The sequence below is a fragment of the Capra hircus genome, chromosome 27 (assembly GCF_001704415.2).
Source record: "Capra hircus breed San Clemente chromosome 27, ASM170441v1, whole genome shotgun sequence".
NCBI classification, from domain to species: domain Eukaryota; kingdom Metazoa; phylum Chordata; class Mammalia; order Artiodactyla; family Bovidae; genus Capra; species Capra hircus.
The window spans coordinates 8,114,409-8,134,610 of NC_030834.1; the positions used below are offsets into that span (position 1 = coordinate 8,114,409).

The 20,202-nt window shown below is 45.6% G+C and overlaps 1 protein-coding gene across 1 annotated transcript in view; it reads right to left on the bottom strand.

The window, feature by feature from the left end:
* The window catches only part of CHRNB3 (cholinergic receptor nicotinic beta 3 subunit), a 53,748-nt gene continuing 35,333 nt past the window's right edge, over positions 1,788–20,202 (bottom strand). Inside the window, exons 3-6 of the mRNA XM_013975473.2 lie at positions 19,200–19,244; positions 6,427–6,536; positions 5,301–6,183; positions 1,788–1,946 (exon numbers count right to left, since the gene is read on the bottom strand). Coding sequence (XP_013830927.1) covers positions 1,788–1,946; positions 5,301–6,183; positions 6,427–6,536; positions 19,200–19,244 — 1,197 coding nt within the window. The remainder of the gene's footprint in view (positions 1,947–5,300; positions 6,184–6,426; positions 6,537–19,199; positions 19,245–20,202) is intronic.

Here is a 20,202-nt window from a genome sequence, read left to right on the forward strand (position 1 = left end):
AGCAAGGGACTTCCCTGCTGGTCGAGTGGTTAAGAATCCACCTTGCAATGCAGGGGAGGCGGGTTTGATCCCTGGTCAGGGAACAAAGGTTCCGCATGCCGCAAGCAACTACTCCTGTGACCACAAATAGAGGGTCCGTGCGCCTCAGTGAAAGACCTCACATGAGCAACGAAGACCCTGCATGTCACGACTAAGACCCAATGCAGCCAAACAAATAACATGAAAAAAAAAAAAAAAACCACCTTGAGGGATCACCTCGTGCTTATTAGGTTGTCATAAGGAAGACAAGATGTTGACGGGAATGTGGAGACAGGAGACTCCTCGGGCACGGCTGATGGGAATGCAAATCAGCGCAGCTTTTATGGAAAACAGTATAGAGGTCCCTCAAGAAATGAGGAATTGTACACTCCAGCAAGCCAGCTCCTGGAAACCAAATAATTCTCGAGAAGCGATATCTGTACCCTCATGTTCGTTGCAGCATTATTGACAACACCCAAGCCATGGAACAACTTACTTGTCTGTCTGTCCACAGATTGACGGATAAAGCCCATGTGATATATAGGCCATGGAATGCAATTCAGCCATAAAAAGAAGGAAATCCTGTCATTTGCAACAATATAGATGAACCCAGAGGACACGCTGCTTCGAAATAAGGCAAACAGGGAGAGACAATCCTGCATGATCTCATTCATATGTGGAATCTAGAAAAACAAAACACAACTTGAACTCTTGGAAACAGAGAGAAGGGAAGTGGTTGCCAGGGGCTAGGGGGTGGGGAAATGGGGAGAGGTTGGTAAAAGGATACACACTTTGGGTTACAAGATGAATAAGGTCAGAGGATCTAATATAAAACATGGTGGCCACTGTTGATAACACGGCTTTGTATAACTGAAATTTGCCAAGAGAGTAGCACTGAAGTGTTCTCAGAGGAAGAAGAAGCAGAGAGGGGAGGGAGAGGGGGGAAAAACTGGGTGAGCAGCCCGGAGGACGCTGCTGAAATGGATTAGATTAGATGAAGGGACATAAAAAAACCATTATCAGTGCACGTTCAGAATTTCCGTTTTCTAGGGAAAGAGAATGGGTATAATGACTGCCCTCCTGGCAGCCAATCACACTGTTTCTACTTCAAGTTATTCTGCTACGGCCTTACAGCAAGTCCCACTCCACAGCAGCCTCTGGCATGACCACCTGAACACCGTCGTGAGTCTATGACGGAGCCACGAAGGACCTGGCTTAGAGGTGGACCACATTCGAGCCAGACCATGCAGAACGGATGCCAGGTTTGGGGGGACTTGAGTCACCAGTCTTCCTGCAGTCTTGGTAATGACAGGTGTGCCCTGCCCAGGGTTGCCCTGGTACCAGCATGATGCCCCAAACGGCTCACCCGCAGGGCAGGCGCATGGCTACAGAAGCAATGGCTACAATGCCAGTGCCAGCTGGCAGCCGGGTAAAACCACCAAGGACACCAGCTGATGCTGGAGTCTTCCCTTTCCTGGAGTTCTTGGTGAAACACAGCAACCATCCTTGTGTGCTGCAGCTCGTGATCTCAGGCCCAGGCTCACAATTTCTCCTTGAACATCTGCAGAAGCCAAAGCCGGGGTCTGAGGAGGGTCTGCTTAACTGACACCCAACTCGCTGTCATGGCAACAGAGGTTCAGCCTCGCTGAGGACGACACAAGACACTGTCCACCCTCGGGGCCTCCTGATGAGCACATGGGTTTGCATGCTGTATACACATGGGGGCTGGATGTCAGCTCTAAGGTGTGATTCTGCTTTAGGGGCATGTGTTAGATAGCTCTGGATTCCTGCTCCTGATGGTAACTGTGTAGCCACATCTTCAAAGCAGGGGTGAAAATCAGAACCGAGCCGGTGACGGATGTGATCAGAAAGAGCCACAGGAAAATCCGATCGAGAACTTGAGCCGCGAACTTCCAGTCTTGCACCACCTGCCAGAGAGAAAAGGACACCTTCCATTCAGCCTGCTGTGCGGCTGTTCTGAGGGACTTCTAAGGAACCCTATTCAGATCACAGCCCTGCAGTTTTCCAAACGCACCTGACACCTCCCCCGAGACATCAACTTCCTGGGACCTCACGGTTGGTGCCCAAGAAAACGGCGCGTAGCTCAAGTTCAGGGGAACGCTTTCATCAACATCGAGGACATAAAATAGAAACAACAGAATCTCTGATGCAGTTGTAAACGTTACTGACTAAAACGGAAAAAGCCTGATTTTACCCAAATAAAAAGGCAGCATCTCCTACTGCAATGCTTCCTGATATGACATAGGAAATATAGCACAAATTTCTAAATTAAGGATTTTGGGGGTCACATATTTCAGTGACCTCTTTTCCCCCACTCCACAGTTGGGTAGGGCTATGGGGGACACTCCTGGAGGTGCTGACAGGAAGTGGTGAGGGAGAAAGGAGACCCAGTCCCTCTGGAGGAAGGGAGGTTGGGAGACTGGTCTGCAGCCTGGGAGGGCCAGGTCAGAGCAAGACAAGTTGCGGGCTGGGGGAGTCTGAGAGACCAGGCCAGAGGTCTTTCAAGGGAAAATAAAGGTCCCATTTCTACTACCTGGGGATTTGGTAAAGACAGTGCTGACCAGGGTGCCTGCTGTCCTAGAAGGAACATAGATGCTGGTGTGGAACTTGAAAATATTGTGCATATAGAGGTTTAGAAATAAAAGCTTAGGGAAAACCACAAAGATGGTGAAAATGTTAAGTGTCAAATAACATATGGGAGAAGACAATGGCACCCCACTCTAGTACTCTTGCCTGGAGAATCCCATGGACAGAGGAGCCTGGTGGGCTGCAGTCCATGGGTCGCTAAGAGTTGGACACGACTAAGCGACTTCACTTTCACTTTTCACTTTCCTATATTGGAGAAGGAAATGGCAACCCACTCCAGTGTTCTTGCCTGGAGAATCCCAGGGACGGGGGAGCCTGGTGGGGTGCCATCTATGGGGTCGCACAGAGTCAGACACGACTGAAGTGACTTAGCAGCAGCAGCAGCAAATAACATATATTAACGCATATATATGGAATCTAGGAAGATGGTATTGATGAACCTATTTGCAGGGCAGCAATGGAGACGTCCCTGGTGGCTCAGCTGGTAAAGAATCCGCCTGCAATGTGGGAGACCAGGGTTCGATCCCTGGGTTGGGAAGATCCCCTGGAGATGGGAAAGGCTACCCACTACAGTATTCTGGCCTGGAGAATTCCATGGACTTTATCGTCCATGGGGTCGCAAAGAGTCAGATACGACTGAGCGACTTTCCTTCACTTTAATGGAGACGCAGACTTAGAGATCAGACTTGTGGACACAGTGGGGAAGGAGAGAGCAATGCTTTCCTCTCCTCTTCTGAGTTGAGAGAGTAGCATTGAGACATATACACTACCATATGTATAATTACACAGCCAGTGGAAATTTACCATATGATGCAGGAGCTCAAATCTGGAGCTCTGTGACAACGTAGGGGGCGGGATGGGGTGGGTGGTAGGAGGGAGTTTCAAGAGGGAGGGGACATATGTATACCTGTGGCTGATTCATGTTGATATATGGCAGAAACCAGCACACTATTGTAAAGCAATTAACCTCCAATTAAAAATAAACACATTTAATTTTAAAAAGTGTCAGCCTTAAGTGGGGGATTATTAGTGACGTGAATCATCTTAAATGTTTCATATTTTCCAGATTCCTTATGCCAACAATGTGTTATTTAAATAATTTTTAAAAAGCTACTTTTGATTTTAAAAATCTAAAAAATATTTTAGTTTTGATGTGACCCATTATTAAAGCCTTTTTGAATTTGTTACGACACTGCTTCGGTGTTGATTTATTTATTTTGGCCACAGGCATGTGGGATCTTAGCTGTCTGACCAGGGATCAAACCCACATCCCCTGCTTTGGAAAGCTTAACCACTGGATCACCAGGGAAGTCTATAAACAACCGCTTAAATCTTTGTGTTAGAATTTCTGAAAGATGTAAATAAAGAAATAGGAAACCTTAAGAATAGCTGACATGCTTGTTCCATAGCAGCATTTTTTTTCCCCAGTGCTTAAAAAAAATTTTTTTCAGTGGATTTAAAAAATGACAGATTGTAAGAGAGAGGAGGTACTAGGCTGCTGCTGCTGCTGCTAAGTCGACTCAGTCGTGTCCAACTCTGTGCGACCCCATAGACGGCAGCCCACCAGGCTCCCCCATCCCTGGGATTCTCCAGGCAAGAGCACTGGAGTGGGTTGCCATTTCCTTCTCCAATGCATGAAAGTGAAAAGTGAAAGTGAAGTCGCTCAGTCATGTCTGACTCTTAGCAACCCCATGGACTGCAACTACCAGGCTCCTCCATCCATGGGATTTTCCAGGCAAGAGTACTGGAGTGGGGTTCCATTGCCTTCTCCGAGGTACTAGGCAGTACCCATATAAAATACAGAGGCTGTTTCTTGGAAAACCTATTCTTCCTTAAGTTCGTTTATGGTATTAGGCTGTTGGCACTAATTTTCAGTGATTTTAGAGTAAAATAATGGAACTGTATAAACTTGTATAAATATTAACTCCTTTTAAGCAACAGACTCCCGTTTGTGCTGAGTATTTATATGTCAAATAATATTTTCCTTCCACAGGGGAAGGACCATTTAGAGGAGGGAGGGATGGAGAGAAGAAAGATGAGGACTAACGTTTATTGTCTGCACATCATGAGACCATGTGTGCTGGGCACATAATACATATTTTGCACTTGATGTCTGTAATTGCTCCCTTCAAGGGAGAGTTCAGAAAACAAGTCCAGGTTAAGCAGCTTTTCTCAAGCGAGTGGAACATGGGTAGCATCTGTAAGCAGGACTGTCTTGAGTCTTAAATCCATATCCTTTCCACATCTTAAAAACTAAACCTGGGAACTAAATACTTGCTGTTACATCATGTTTTATGTTAATATAAAGCTTGATTCTTTCTGTTTTCTGATTTCCAGATATTCTGAATAGAGATATCCATCATCCCATAAAAAATGAGAGACAAATGAGCAGAGACCTGGACAAACAACTTCAATGTAGAACTGAATTATTTAAATAGAATTACATCTAAGGAGAAGAGTTGTGCTTAACCTAGAGTTGCTTCTCTTTTGCTCATTCTCCTTTTGTGAAAGTCTCCCTGAAAACTCATACTGAAGTCCCTATCCTGTGTCAGGGTTTGTGTGAAGTTATATGCACGTCAAGCAGGTAGTTGATAAGGTCACGTTTGAAACAGGGACCCCATTTGTTGCAAACAGACATTAAAAATCTCAGTCGGCGCTCCCAACCGTTCCCTCACCTGGCTGATGAAATGCTCCTTCTTCACGTGGCTGGAAATGTATCTGATGGAATCCGCCGCCTTTTCCAGGAAAGCAACCAGAACCTTTTCTCCATCACTCATCTGCTTTTGTTTCTTTTTTTCCAGGACTTGACCCCTCAGGGCGGGTTTCCTCTCCTCTCTACCTGGGAGGGAGTAGCGATCCACGTGGTCCTTCATGCAGAGTAACTTGGGAAGGGTTTGCAGAAAGAGCCGCTTGACCCAGGGGGCCATGGGGTGGTAGGTTGAGGAAGATCTGTGGTGGACGTTGATGACAAACACAGTGACGATGATGGAGAGGGTGACGAAGACCATGATGAACAGGAGGTACTCCCCGATGAGCGGGATGACCTTGGAGGAAGACGGGATGATCTCCTCAATCACCAGGAGGAAGACCGTGAGGGAAACCAGGACAGAGGTGGATAAGGAGAGCTTCTCGCCCTCGTCGGAGGGCAAGTAGAAGACCAGCACGGTCAGGAAGGACAGCCCCAGACACGGGACGATGAGGAAGAGCGTGTAGAACAGGGGCAGGCGGCGCAGCACGAAGGAGTAGCTGATGAACGGGTACCAGTAGGCGCCGTGCCTGCGGCCCCCGGCCGTGCCCTTGGCGTTCAGGATCTCCCACTCTCCGTTGTCGAAGAAGTCCTTCCGGTCCACGTTCTCGTCTGTGAGGACGAGGTCCACCATGGTCCCGTCGTAAGTCCAGGATCCGAACTTCATGGAGCAGTTCTGCCGGTCGAAGGGGAAGAAGGTGACGTCCATGGTGCAGGAGCTCTTGTAGCTGGCAGGAGGCGTCCACACCACGGTCCCGTCCGATCTGACCACAGCCTTGGTCATGAGCGAGCCTTCGAACCGGCCGTCGGCGCTGTGGAAAGACGGTTCGCTCGGCGGTTAGTCTAACACAGATTAGCAGCCTTCCCCACCCCCCACCCCCCACCGCTGTCCTATCTGTATTTTATTCCTTTCCTATCACAGCATCAAACAAGATTTTCGAAAGGAACAGTTCTCTCATCAAGGTTGTACCTTTCTCTTAATTATTTTGGCACAGTCAAGCTTTTCTATTTCCATTCCTCATCGGACTAGCGGATTTTTCTTCTGTGATACTTACTTTTCAAAGAGGACTATGTCAGGAAGCCAGAGAGATTCTGACGGAACTTTAATGGAATGAATCCCGCCGTATTCATCCGGATTCCAGCGTAACTTGTGGTCTGTCCATTCCTGTGTGGAAATTAATATAAATTAATAAAAATAATTTTATTCTGGAAATTCAGTTTGAGTTTGGAATCTTCAAGTTTATGTTAATTTATGAATCTCATGTTTTATTTTAAAAGAGAAATTCATCTGCTTTAAGCCTATGGCCCTGGTCTGTGACTCAGGGCAGTTGAAGGTATAGCCCGAGCCAGCCTCGTGTTTGATGGTCTAGACTCTCACGCCTGTCCAGCCTGGGAATTCCAAAATTGCCATGACGACCTCACAAATGATAGAGGCTCAGCAACAAACTTCACTGATTTGTGACCTATTTGTTTTCAGCCTATTTTCTCTGAAGAAACAAAAGAAAAGCAAAGATAGCTCTAACTCAGTTTATTCTTGGAGAGTTGGTCCATCCAGCGATGTTGTTATCTCATGAAAATGGATATAAATGATTCTGAATATCAATCAAGAGTCTTGGACAAAGATCCACACAGTATGCTAATATGAATTATCCAGTATCTGCCGACTACTCTTGAGGACATTATAAGTTTTATCCAATGGAAAAATATTTTCCAAGAATTTTCTTTTACATTCTAATCTGTTTTTATTCTGTGAAGCACCAAATCCAATTTTAAATTATATTGCTAAATGTTGTTAGCTTGCATATTTTTCCTCGTAATAGAATGAAATCATTTAGCATGGTTTACAGAGGCTGATGGATCCAGATTAACAAAACCATTAATTGATTGGATTATGAAGGTCAAAAGGATGATGTATGGATGACCCAATTGCAGTAGACGTGGACTTAAAAAGATTTGGAATCCAGAATCCTATGAAATCTGACCTGAAAGTGAATTACCCCACCATCTGTCATGTGGACAGTTGAGGAATAATGCAGGATAATATTAAATGACATTTCAGAGAGTCAGGAGGGCATGCCCAGTATGAGGCTCCCTGGAGCCCAGTGATGCCAACTTCATCATTAAAAAATCAGGAGTCAGCAGATGGATGATTCACTAGATGGTACAATATTGAAATATGCATGATGCCTGGAAAAGGATGGAATGATACACTCCAGATGAGACACCGGCTCTCTTAGACAATATTTGTGAGGCTTGACCCTTGAAAACCAAATTTAAAAAGATAGGGACTTTAGAAAGCTACACTCTAAAGGATTAAAAAAAAACTGCATGAATACTTATGGAAGACTATGCATATGAAGACTGATAGTTAAAGAGCTCAAACGAATAAAGCATTTACCATGCTTATTCGGTACTCACAAGCTTCTCTCTTCCTTCCTCTTCCTCTGCCCACTTTGAAAAGCAAATACAATTTCCTTCCTATGAATAATTTGTCTCCTGCTAAGGAGACTTGGCAACCCACTCCAGTATTCTTGCCTGGAGAATTCCATAGACAGAGGAGCCTGGCGGGCTGCAGTCCATGGGGTCTCAAAGAGTCGAGCACGACTGAGCGACTAACACAAGGAGACTTCTACTATCAGCAGCAAGTCTGGATCTCAGAAATGTTGAAGGGAACCCAGAGCAGCACTTTCGGTTTGTTTTTCACTTTTACGTTTAAAATATTTACATACAATAAAATTCACTCTTTTGCGTCCGGTTCTATAGTCAAACAGTTGGATAATCATGATCACCATCAAGATACCAGAACAGCTCCCCTGCCCCCAGTTTTCCTTAGGCTGTGCTTTGTAATCAATCCTCCCACCTCCCCATCCCTGGAAATCACCACTCACTCCTTGGAAGAAAAGTTATGACCAACCTAGATAGCATATTGAAAAGCAGAGACATTACTTTGCCAACAAAGGTCCGTCTAGTCAAGGCTACGGTTTTTCCAGTAGTCATGTATGGATGTGAGAGTTGAACTGTGAAGAAGGCTGAGCACTGAAGAATTGATGCGTTTGAACTGTGGTGTTGGAGAAGACTCTTGACAGCAAGGAGTTCCAACCAGTCCATTCTGAAGGAGATCAGCCCTGGGATTTCTTTGGAAGGAATGATGCTAAAGCTGAAACTCCAGTAGTTTGGCCACCTCATGTGAAGAGTTGACTCATTGGAAAAGACTCTGATGCTGGGAGGGATTGGGGGCAGGAGGAGAAGGGGACCACCGAGGATGAGATGGCTGGATGGCATCACGGACTCGATGGACGTGAGTCTGCGTGAACTCCAGGAGTTGGTGATGGACAGGGAGGCCTGGCGTGCTGCAATTCATGGGGTCGCAAAGAGTCGGACACGACTGAGCGACTGAACTGAACTGAATGTTGCCTTTCCCAAAATGCCAGAGAATGGAATCACAGTCCATGGTCCTTCCATCCTGACTTCTGTTACATATTGAAATACATTTTTGGATTCTAGGTAGGTTGTTTATTTTTTATTAATGAGAAGTATTTCATTGTAGGGAGTTACCACAATTTTTTTAATCCATTTACCAGGTCAAATATTTGGATTCATTCCAATTCTTAATGACTATAAATAAAGTGACTATAAAAATTTTATAGGTTTAGGGGTGAAAAACATTTTCTTTTCTCTTGGGTAAATACCTAGGAGTGGATGGCAGGGTCATAGGGTGAGTGTATGTTTAACTTTATATGACACCAGAGTGGCTGGATCATTTTCTGTTCCCTCTAGCAATGCATGAGCATTCCAACTGTCTGGCATCATCTCCAGTACTGTGTAAAGTCACACTGAAATGTTTATATTATAATAGTTGTAAACTAGTATCTCATTATGGCTTTTGCTATACATTTTCCTAATGACTAAATGACAATGAGCTTTTCTTCAAGTGCTTATTTGTCGTCCATACATTTTCTTTGGTGAAGTGGTTGTTAAGTCCTCTTCATATTCTTTAATCGGGTTGTTGGTTTTCTAATGACTGATGTTTTAGTTCTTTATATATATGAAAAGTATATTTTAACGTATGAAATAGACCTCAAGCAGGGAACAACAGTGGAAACAGTGACAGATTTTATTTTCTTGGGCTCCAAAATCACTGTGGATGGTGACTGCCACCACGAAATTAAAAGACACTTGCTCCTTGGAAAGAAAGCTATGACAAACCTAGTTCAGTTCAGCTCAGTCCAGTAGTTCAGTCATGTCCGACTCTTTGCCACCCCACGAATCGCAGCACGCCAGGCCTCCCTGTCCATCATTGACTCCCGGAGCTCACCCAAACTCTTGTCCATCGAGTCGGTGATGCCATCCAGCCATCTCATCCTCTGTTGTCCCCTTCTCTTCCTGCCCCTAATTCCTCCCAGCATCAGGGTCTTTTCCAATGAGTCAACTCTTCACAGGAGGTGGCCAAAGTATTGGAGTTTCAGCTTCAGCATCAGTCCTTCCAATGAACACCCAGGACTGATCTCCTTTAGAATGGACTGGTTGGATCTCCTTGCAGTCCAAGGGACTCTCAAGAGTCTTCTCCAACACCACAGTTCAAAAGCATCAATTCTTCAGTGCTCAGCTTTCTTAACAGTCCAACTCTCACATCCATACATGACCACTGGAAAAACCATAGCCTTGACTAGATGGACCTTTGTTGGAAAAGTAATGTCTCTGCTTTTCAATATGCTATCTAGGTTGGTCATAACTTTCCTTCCAAGGAGTAAGCGTCTTTTAATTTCATGGCTGCAATCACCATCTGCCGTGATTTTGGAGCCCCCCAAAATAAAGTCTGACACTGTTTCCACTGTTTCCCCATCTATTTCCCATGAAGTGATGGGACCAGATGCCATGATCTTCGTTTTCTGAACGTTGAGCTTTAAGCTAAATTTTTCACTCTTCTCTTTCACTTTCATCAAACTTAGACAGCATATTACAAAGCAGAGACATCACTTTGCTGACAAAGGTCTGTATGGTCAAAGCTATGGTTTTTCCAGTAGTCATGTATGGATGTGAGAGTTGGACAATAAAGAAGGTTGAGCACCAAAAAATTGATGCTTTCAAATTGTGGTGCTAGAGAAGACTCCTGAGGGTCCCTTGGACAGCAAGGAGATCAAACCAGTCAAACCTAAAGGAAATCAATGCTGAATATTCATTGGAAGGGCTGAAGATGAAGCTGAAGTTTCAATACTTTGGGCACCTGCTGTCAAGAGCCGACTCACTGGAAAAGACCCTGAGGCTGGGAAAGATTGAAGGCAAAAGGAGAAGGGGGTGACAGAGGATGAGATGGTTGGATGGTATCACCAACTCAATGGACGTGAGTTTGAGCACACCCGGGGAGATGGTGAAGGACAGGGAAGCCTGGTGTGCTGCAGTCTATGCGGTCGCAAGGCCTCAGACACGACTTCGTGACTGACCAGCAAGAGCAAAGGGAGGAAGCAGCAGGCACACAGGCGACGAGCCTGGGGGACAGACGCGTGTTTGGGCAGACTGACTAGAACTGGTCTCTTACACTCTCACTCCGTCTTTAATATCAGTGTTAAGGGAGCACAGCGTTAGTGAGTCCAAACCCACAGTGTCTCCACTTGGAACCTAAAGATCTCCAAATCAATCGCCTGCTTCTGGAATTCAGTCTTCTCTCTTCTACAGGAACTGGTCACCTTTATCGAAGCCCAGCTCTGCAGCCCAGAAAGAAAGTGGGGAGCTCAGATTCTGGGGGCAAATCTCCACAAACACACAGCAGCTGTGCAGAGTGTGCTCAGGGAAATGGGCCAAGCCCCGGGGGAAAGACGGTTCTGTTGGAAAGATTTGTCTTGCTCATCGCACCTCCAGCAGCAGGATGGACAGCTGTGACCCGAGGGAATCCAGAGGCTGTGCTTCAGGAAGCTTGATGTTTGGGGGAAATTAATCCATCCCACAAATATGCAAGGCTTATACCAGCTCTGAGCAGGGCCACCTTGTCCTACCCGGGGCTGCATCAGACGAGAACCCGTGATAGAACATTCAGTCCTCTTTCTGCCCTCCAGACAGACTCACACTCCTTTCTGTGGGAACTCCTGGTGGGGAGTGTGTGTGTCAGTTGCTCAGCTGTGTTGACTCTTTACGACCCCATGGACTAGGGCGCTGCCAGGCTCCTCTGTCCATGGGATTTTCCAGGCAAGACTGCTGGAGTGGGTTGCCATTCCCTTCTCCAGGGGATCTTCCCGACCCAGGGATCAAATCCAGGTCTCCCGCATTGCAGGGAGACTCTTCACCTAACTGAGCCACCAGGGAAGATTCTAGAACCCATGAACTAACATCACCCTGTGCTCACTGCCACGAAGGGGACGGTTTGGGTGAAAAGATGGGGGACGCTGAGTGGACAGGGAAGGAGGTTCTGATTGGCAGACACTGTAGCACTGTAGCTGAGACAGAAGGCAGGAAGGGGGAGTGGGTACCAAGGAGGAGGGAGCAGGGCTACTGAGGATGCTGTTCCAGGATGAAGAGCAGATGTGAGTGGGTTGATGAATGAGGGGCATGTCTGAATCCTTGAGGAGAATATCAAATCCGCTCCAGTGGATTCAGGGTACGTTCTTGAACATAAAGAACAGGGAGCAGGTGGGACTTGTGGTCAGTGGGACTCTTTTGGGGGTACCCGAGAGAGAGAGAGAAAATGCATTGAACATCGAATTAGAGTTCTACCCCCGGACCATCCTTCACTGGCTATGCTCCTTTGTGGGACTGGAGAGACATTCCTTACAACCTCAGTGTCCTTCTGAGGTCAGACCTGGGGAATTAAAGATGCTGTCCCTGCCAGCATGCCATCAGAGGGGCTCACCAAATTTCCAGCAGGATGTGGTCCACTATGATGCTGGCTCAGCCCCACACCGCAGCATCATTGCTCATGCTGATCTTGATGAAAGTGAAAGAGGAGAGTGAAAAAGTTGGCTTAAAGCTCAACATTCAGAAAACGAAGATCATGGCATCTGGTCCCATCACTTCATGGGAAATAGATGGGGGAACAGTGGAAACAGTGTCAGACTTTATTTGGGGGGGCTCCAAAATCACTGCAGATGGTGATTGCAGCCATGAAATTAAAAGATGCTTACTCTTTGGAAGGAAAGTTATGACCAACCTAGATAGCATATTGAAAAGCAGAGACATTACTTTTCCAACAAAGGTCCATCTAGTCAAGGCTATGGTTTTTCCAGTGGTCATGTATGGATGTGAGAGTTGAACTGTGAAGAAAGCTGAGCGCCGATAAATGGATGCTTTTGAACTGTGGTGTTGAAGACTCTTGAGAGTCCCTTGAACTGCAAGGAGATCCAACCAGTCCATCCTAAAGGAGATCAGTCCTGGGTGTTCATTGGAAGGACTGATGCTGAGGCTGAAACTCCAATACTTTGGCCACCTCCTGCGAACAGTTGATTCATTGGAAAAGACCCTGATGCTGGGAGGAATTGGGGGCAGGAGGAGGGACGACAGAGGATGAGATGGCTGGATGGCATCACCGACTTGATGTACAAGGGTTTGGGTGAACTCCGGGAGTTGATGATGGACAGGGAGGCCTGGCGTGCTGCAATTCATGGCGTCGCAAAGAGTCGGACACGACTGAGTGACTGAACTGAACTGAACTGAAAGTCAGCTGAATCAGGATGAGGATTCAGAGCCCAGATCCTCTGTCCTGCTCTTTAAGGGGCTGTGAGGGTTTCTGGTCATTTCCCTTCTCTCTCTGAAACCCTGGGGTTGGATATTAACCTCTTGTGTCTGCCTTTCTAAAGCAGGAGATTAGAAACAGTATCCAGTGTTTATGCAGCATGTCCCGGGCAAGATTCTCAAAGCTCTGTACAAACATCAGCTCCACTTTGCAGCAGTCCTGGGCTTGAGAGCTTGTTATTATTATAGGATCAGGGGAGCACAGGGTAGGTCAGGGCCAAATACCAAAGTTAATCTCGGACTGAGAAAAAAAAATAGAAAAATACTCCCAGTCTAGCTTTCTTAATTCCAAAAAGTGCAACTTCAAATCCATATTATATATATTCCCTTAAAATTTTCTTACATATATTACCTGAAATATCATTCATAAATGTCAAGCTACAGAAAAATCCAGAACCAAATTTTGTTTAAACCTAAATCTTAAGACTTAAAAAAGAAATTGTCATGACTTTTAAAAATAATAAATGAAGTCTTCCAATGATTCTTAATAATTAGAAAAAATATTATTATAAAAATTAATAATTATTAATCCCAAGACCAAAAGATAGTAAGAAACAAATATTCCCTGCTGGTGCCTTGATTGGCAACCTCTGGGAAACCCCTGGGATTTTCAATTACCTCAAAGTCAGGTGTGAAATTCTTAAAACTAAATGTCAGAATTCCCTGGAGAGCCAGTGGTTAGGACTTGACACTTTCACTGCCACGGGCCTGGATTCGATCCCTGTTTGGGGAACGAAGATTCCTCAAGCCATGTAATATGGCCAAAAAAAACCCATCTAAATTAATGAAATTACTGTTGATTCATTTTAATCTTAAAGACGGCAACATGGCATATTATATGTATCATGTTCCCACTGGGGCGTCCCTCATAGCTCAGTTGGCAAAGAATCTGCCTGCAATGCAGGAGACCCAGGTTCAATCCCTGGGTTGGGAAAATCCCCTGGAGGAGGGCATGGCAACCCACTCCAGTATTCTTGCCTGGAAAATCCCACGGACAGAGGAGCCTGGCGGGCTACAGTCCACGTGGTCGCAAGAGTTGACACAACTAAGCGACTAAACCACCACCGTATTCCCATTATATCTGAGTTGTCAAGGCTGAGAAATGGGATTTGTCATTAAGGATGAGAAAGTCTATGAAGAGGGCACCAGGAAATGACATTTATTGAGTTCCCACTACCTGCCAGACCTCAGAGCAGTCACATGTACACACACAACGCCTTTTAGCCAGCCAGCGACACTGTAGCTGGCTGTTGCCTTATTTCATAAATGAAGAGCCCGGGTCAGAGAGGAAGTGACCTGCCAAGTTTATACAGCAAGACTCTGGATCCCTGACTCACTTCACTCTCACTCAGGGTCCACACGAATCAGAAGACCATAGAGCAGGGCCTCCTCTGCTAATGTCCCAGTGAGACTATGGAAAAGGAAGGAGGCAAGATGGCGACAGAGGTTCAAGGAAAATCCCTAGAAGTATAGGTGCTGTTGCAGGTTGGGGAAGATAACTAGGCTTTGGGGAGATGGCCCGGGCCTTACAGCAAGGCCAGCCTTTCCTTAGGTTTTTGTTTTTTTTTTTTAAAGCCAGTTTCTTGGTTTTCTCCTCCAAAACCAGCTGCAGGGATCCACCCAATGAGGCCTTCATGTTTCTGAACTTACTGTGATCTAAAACAGGAATTCAGGGACTTCCCTGGTGGTGCAGTGGTTAAGACTCTGTGCTGTCAATGCAGGGGGCTCAGGTTCAATCTCTGGACAGGGAGCTAGATCCTACGTGCCACAGCTAAGACTTGGCATAACCAAATAAATAGGAGAAGGGGACGACAGAGGATGAGATGGTTGGATGGCATCATTGACAAAATGGACATGAGTTTAGGTGGGCTCCGGGAGTTGGTGATGGACAGGGAGGCCTGGTGTGCTACAGCTCATGGGGTCGCAAAGAGTCAGACATGACTGAGCAACTGAACTGAACTAATAAAACACACAGGAACCAGCTGTTGGAGAAACCACATTGGTCCAAGGTGCTGTCCTTGTAAGATTCAGGGAGCTCTGTGTCCCCAGGGTTGCCGTGGGCCTGGGACAGCTGCCCACATTCAGTGACAGTAACACCTGGCTACTCAGAACCTTCTGGCTCATGGACTTTGCCCCCAGAGTTGAGGCCCAGTGCCCTATATGGCCCTGGCAGATAGTAGGTGCTCAGGAAGCGCTAGTTGACTGAATACACTTGGCATCTGCCTTCAGGGTGATTACTCACAGGGTGACATCCAGGCAAAGGGCTGACTGTCCTGTCAGTGAGGAAGGGATGGTTTTCTCTTCCATCCCCTTCAGGTGCTTGCGATGCGGTTTTCCTACCCTTGACAAAGGTAAAGTGGAATCTGAGTGGCTGGGGCAGTGAACACCTTGTCACAGAGTTGTAGTGAGTCGGTGTTAAGAATCTATTTATGACTTGTAGGGTTTAGATTACTCTCTGGAAGTACGAAGACAAACAAGTTTGCAAAATAAAATCAATACCACAAAAATAGCTCTCCATAGAGGACTTTCTCAGGATGTCACTAAATTTGTGCCTGTAAAGGTCTGCGGTTGGGAGGATAGACGAGAAATGTTTAAATATACCAGATGAGATGAAGGAAATAGAAGACAGAACAGAGGAATCGGGTTAAAAAAGAAAACAAAAGACCAATCATCTCACTTGGGTATGCTGCAGGAAACCCGCTTTAGGAGCAAGCAGGCAGAATTTTATTCTCTCCATGGAAATGAACCAAGGAGCATTTTCCAGTGTCTGAGAGGGCAATGAGAAAAGAGAGAAGTTTGGTCATTTTTGTCTTTATTTTTACTGAGGTAGACAGAGGTGATTGGAAAGAGTTTCTTATAGCTTTGCTCTGGTGTGAGAGCTTTGGGAAACAGTGTTTTTGGGAAACCTATACAGGTGGGTTTCTCCACCTTTATGGGTCATCGAATCTCTACTGATCCTGCAAGACCCCACTGAAATGTCTCCTCCCCTCGGAAGCCCTCCATGATTCGTCCCCCATTTCATTGTCATAATTGTAATGACTCAGTGTCTTATGTATATACGTTACTTATGGTGTCTATCATATCACAGAGGTTATTTTTACACAACTAACACCAGATCCTCTCCTTGAAGGCAGGGTTGTGTCTTACGCCCTGTACATCCTGAATCTAGCAGATTGCCTGACCCTTAGTAGGTGCTCAATAAGCCTTGTGGAATCAATGGAGTGACTCCCAGCCTCATTCTCTCCTAAATGCCTTTCTAGAACAGCTTCATGATAGGTCCCAGAGGTTAAGGAACCAAAGCCTTAGAAGGCCAGGATTAGGAGCTAGACTTTACAGGGAGAGCCCCAAGAGGACGGCCGGGTGTCTCCCAGCAGCTCCTCCAGTCTGAGGATGAAAATGATTTCTTTACACCAGACTGCACTTACTAATGTGTCGCCTGAGACAAGTCACTCCAGTCCTCCAATCCTCAGTCTTCTCGTCTGCAAAGTGGGAATCATAACAGACCTTGGAAGGTGGAAAATTGAAAGTATTCATTCCCATGACACGTGTAACAGACTGGGCACTTAACAGATGCTCAATAAGTCCTAACATTGTCGTTGGCTGCTCTGAAACTGAGGTCTATGTAAACACTAGTGCTAGTTTTTTTAAATGTCAGTTTTATCTTCTTTTCCCATCTGTTTCCTTTAGTCCTTTCCTTTACTCTTTTACACTTAAAAAGCTAAAACATAAAAAAGAAAGTATATAAGTAACGTCATGGTGGAGCTCCAATGCCTCCTCTTCCATGCAGCCCTCCCTGCCTGCCACCAGGCCAGAGATTCTCCTATCTTTTTTGCTCCCACACTGTTTGTACCATGACATAGCCCTTGTTGGCTAATACCTATTGTGACATTCCCACTCCAAACTCAATCTGTGTGAGTGGGTTCATAGCGCCATCATGTTCTCAGTGGTTTCTCCTACTCTGAATATTCCTCTAATTTAGAAATAGGGCTGGATGTTTTGCACGGGGCTAGATGTGCAGACAAGGCTCCAGCTGGGGAAAGCTGGTTCTAGCCAGATGAAGCAGACTCTTCTGTCCCTAGTAACAGGCATAATGATACCCACTTTGCTAATTTAGAGAGGTTCAGAAATGTAAATGGATAAGAGCTATGACAACACACTGCAAATTAATGCAATGAAACCATGTTACCCCTGTTACTTCTACGACATGTGAACCCAAGTTCCCAGCAGGCTTTCCTAAATGTCAGCTAGGCACTCTCTCCCTCTCCCTGTAGATTTCTCTCACTCTGTTCGGGGATTTTTAGGTGTCGGTTCTGTCTTGCCCTGGAGGTGCTCACCAGACTGCGATTCCAGGGGCCTCACTTTGCTGGAGGTCATTTCCAAAGTACAGCTGAAGCCCAAGGAAGACAGTTTCTTCCCTTCATGTCTAATCTTGTTCTCTTCGTCTGAAACGACTTCTTGTTTCCAAAATCTCAGGAAAGTGAGAAGTCCCTATACCTCAAAGGCCAAGGCTCGTCGACTGCTGTGTTATGTGTAAGGCTGTAACCTCAAGGGGCAGCTGGAGGAGGTGTGTATGGAGGAGTGAGAGTCTGTTTTATTTTTGCCAACGTCCTAAGCTTATTTACACTTCAACAAAGAATTTTTCTTGTCTTCTGTGAAAGCGCAAATCCAGGGCTTCTTACTGACTTTTATGAACTCAAAATACCTTCAAACTCCATAGCCTCTAAAGTGCAAAAGTGGGATAAGTCCCAAGGACTGTATATTGAAAAATACATTTATTCATTTTATTTTAAAAAATTATTACTATTTTTACATTTTAAAAAAATTTGGCCGTCTCAGGCTGCGTGTGGGTTGTTAGTTCCCTACCCAAGGATTGAACCCATGACCCCTGCCTCAGAAGCTTGGAATCTTAACCACTGGATAGCCAGGGAAGTCCCTATTTATTTAAATAGTATTTTTATACCTACATTTCCAGCTTATTATTTTCTCCTGAACATTTTTATTTACAAGTAAAATAATATGCTGATCCATTTCATAATACACTAACATATTTACCAAGTAAAGAATCAGAGAACTAGAAACTAGCAAAATTTATACTAATCACCCAAATCTGATCAAAACCTTTGAGTGGATGAAATCTGGTGACCCCCAGATGAGGCCCAGAAAATCTCCTTAGAGTCTTTTATCCATTGTTCCTTACAGACCATTAGCAGGAAGACCTGCATGAGTGTGCACTAAACTGGAACAGGTAACTAACTCATTTCAACATAAACAAGTGAAGAATGTTATGTACATATGTTAAAATCAAGTGAGATAGCTAACATATCTAGATTTTAAATCTCTGAGAGATTAGGTAATATCTGGATATGTGGTAAAAAAAAAAAGGAAAAAAAAAAGTAATTGCTAACAAAACCAAAAAAGTAAGTAAGTAAATCAACCTTCTCATTTCCTGTCAAAGAAGTGCCGCTATTCTCTCCTTTACACGACACAGGTATTAATTGAAGGCTAACCGTTTCCTGGCAACTCTAGAAAGAACAGGAGGCAGGCTGTGGTCAGGCCAAGAGCCGAACATCATTCCTGGGCTTTTGTGGATTCAGCGTCTTGACCTGGGCTTCACCTCGTTCTGAGGTTGATAGTGGGGGCCTCTGTGATCCCTTTTTCCCTTTCTAGAAAAGAGCATTAGGGGAGGGGCAACATCCTAGGGAGGACTGGGGGAGGAAAGGGAATTACCATCGCTGATTTTCTTATCCAGTTGTCTTAGCTTCAGTGGGGTGAGCTGCACTCTGGAACTCGGCCTCCTTTTCTCCAAGGAGCCTAGGGACCCGTGCCTGAGACTCACGGCCAAGGTCACCTGCCCACCTGCCTGCTCAGAGACCCCCTCCAGGAGCAAGAAGACAGAGCAAGAAGACAGCGCCTACGGGCTTCCAGACTGACCTCCGACTTGCGTGGAAGAAAATAAAAAAAGAAGAAACCCTTCCCCAAACACTCCCAAATGTCTCCCTGAAGAACTCAATGCACTCTTTAAAATAATTATTTTTCCATGGGAACCTTTCTTAGTGGAAAAGAATGATGACAATTAGACAGGAGGCACAGTCCTTGGACTGACAGTTACCTGTTTGAGCCACACGTTTGTCGTCATCAGCTGATTCTTTTCATCCTAAGAAAAGGAAAATTAAATTCAAATTAAGTGAAAATGTGTATTGGATTTTTTTCTTTTTTTTTTGTCACAGAGACTTCTTGAAATCTTAGTTTTGAGCAGTCCAAAGTGGCAAGGATTCTCAACTTAAGAACAGTTAAATGGCATTGAGTGAGTGTTAGTCACTCAGTTGTGTCTGACTCTTTGCAACCTCCCTGGACTGTAGCCTGCCAGGCTCCCCTGTCCATGGGACATCCCAGCCAAGGATACTGGAGTGGGTTGCCATTTCCTTCTCCAGGGAATCTTAGCGCCCAGGAATTGAACCCAGGTCTCCTGCATTACAAGGTAGATTCTTTACCGTCTGAGCCACCAGGGAAATCCAACGGCATTGGGACCCTACAATATTAGGCATATTTTGTTTAAAATGAAAATAATGATGAGAGCAAGTAGCAGTTCCTTGTGGTGATATTTGTATAAACTGCATAGCCAAAGGCACAGTAAGGGGGTGAAGTAGAATGAAATACTAGCTAAATGGGAGGTGGGCCTTGTGTGATTTTCTAGACGGACTCTTGGGCTTTGAGTCAGTTGAGGGGGGGTGATGATGAGTGGATATGGCCAATGGGGGAAGATTGTTCTGGGACTCTGGGGACTGCAGTAGCATGATTTTGCAGTATTTGGGTTATCAAAGTTCACGGATTTCCCCAGGAACCTCATGGCAGAAATGTGAACTCAATAGGAAAATTAAGGTACGGGGTATGTCAGGGAAAGGTCTGGGCTCCCCAGGGAATCCAGGAGAGAATGGGGTCACCGAGGGACTGTCTCTGGGGCTGTCACCACGGCTCTCTCTGCTCCGACCCCTGCCCACCTTGGCTTGGCTCAGGGGACACTGAGTCAGCCCCGGGCTCAGCCCCGTCTGCTCTTCACCTTGGCAGCTCCAGTAAACCCATCAGAGAGATGCCCTCCTAACCACGGCCCACCT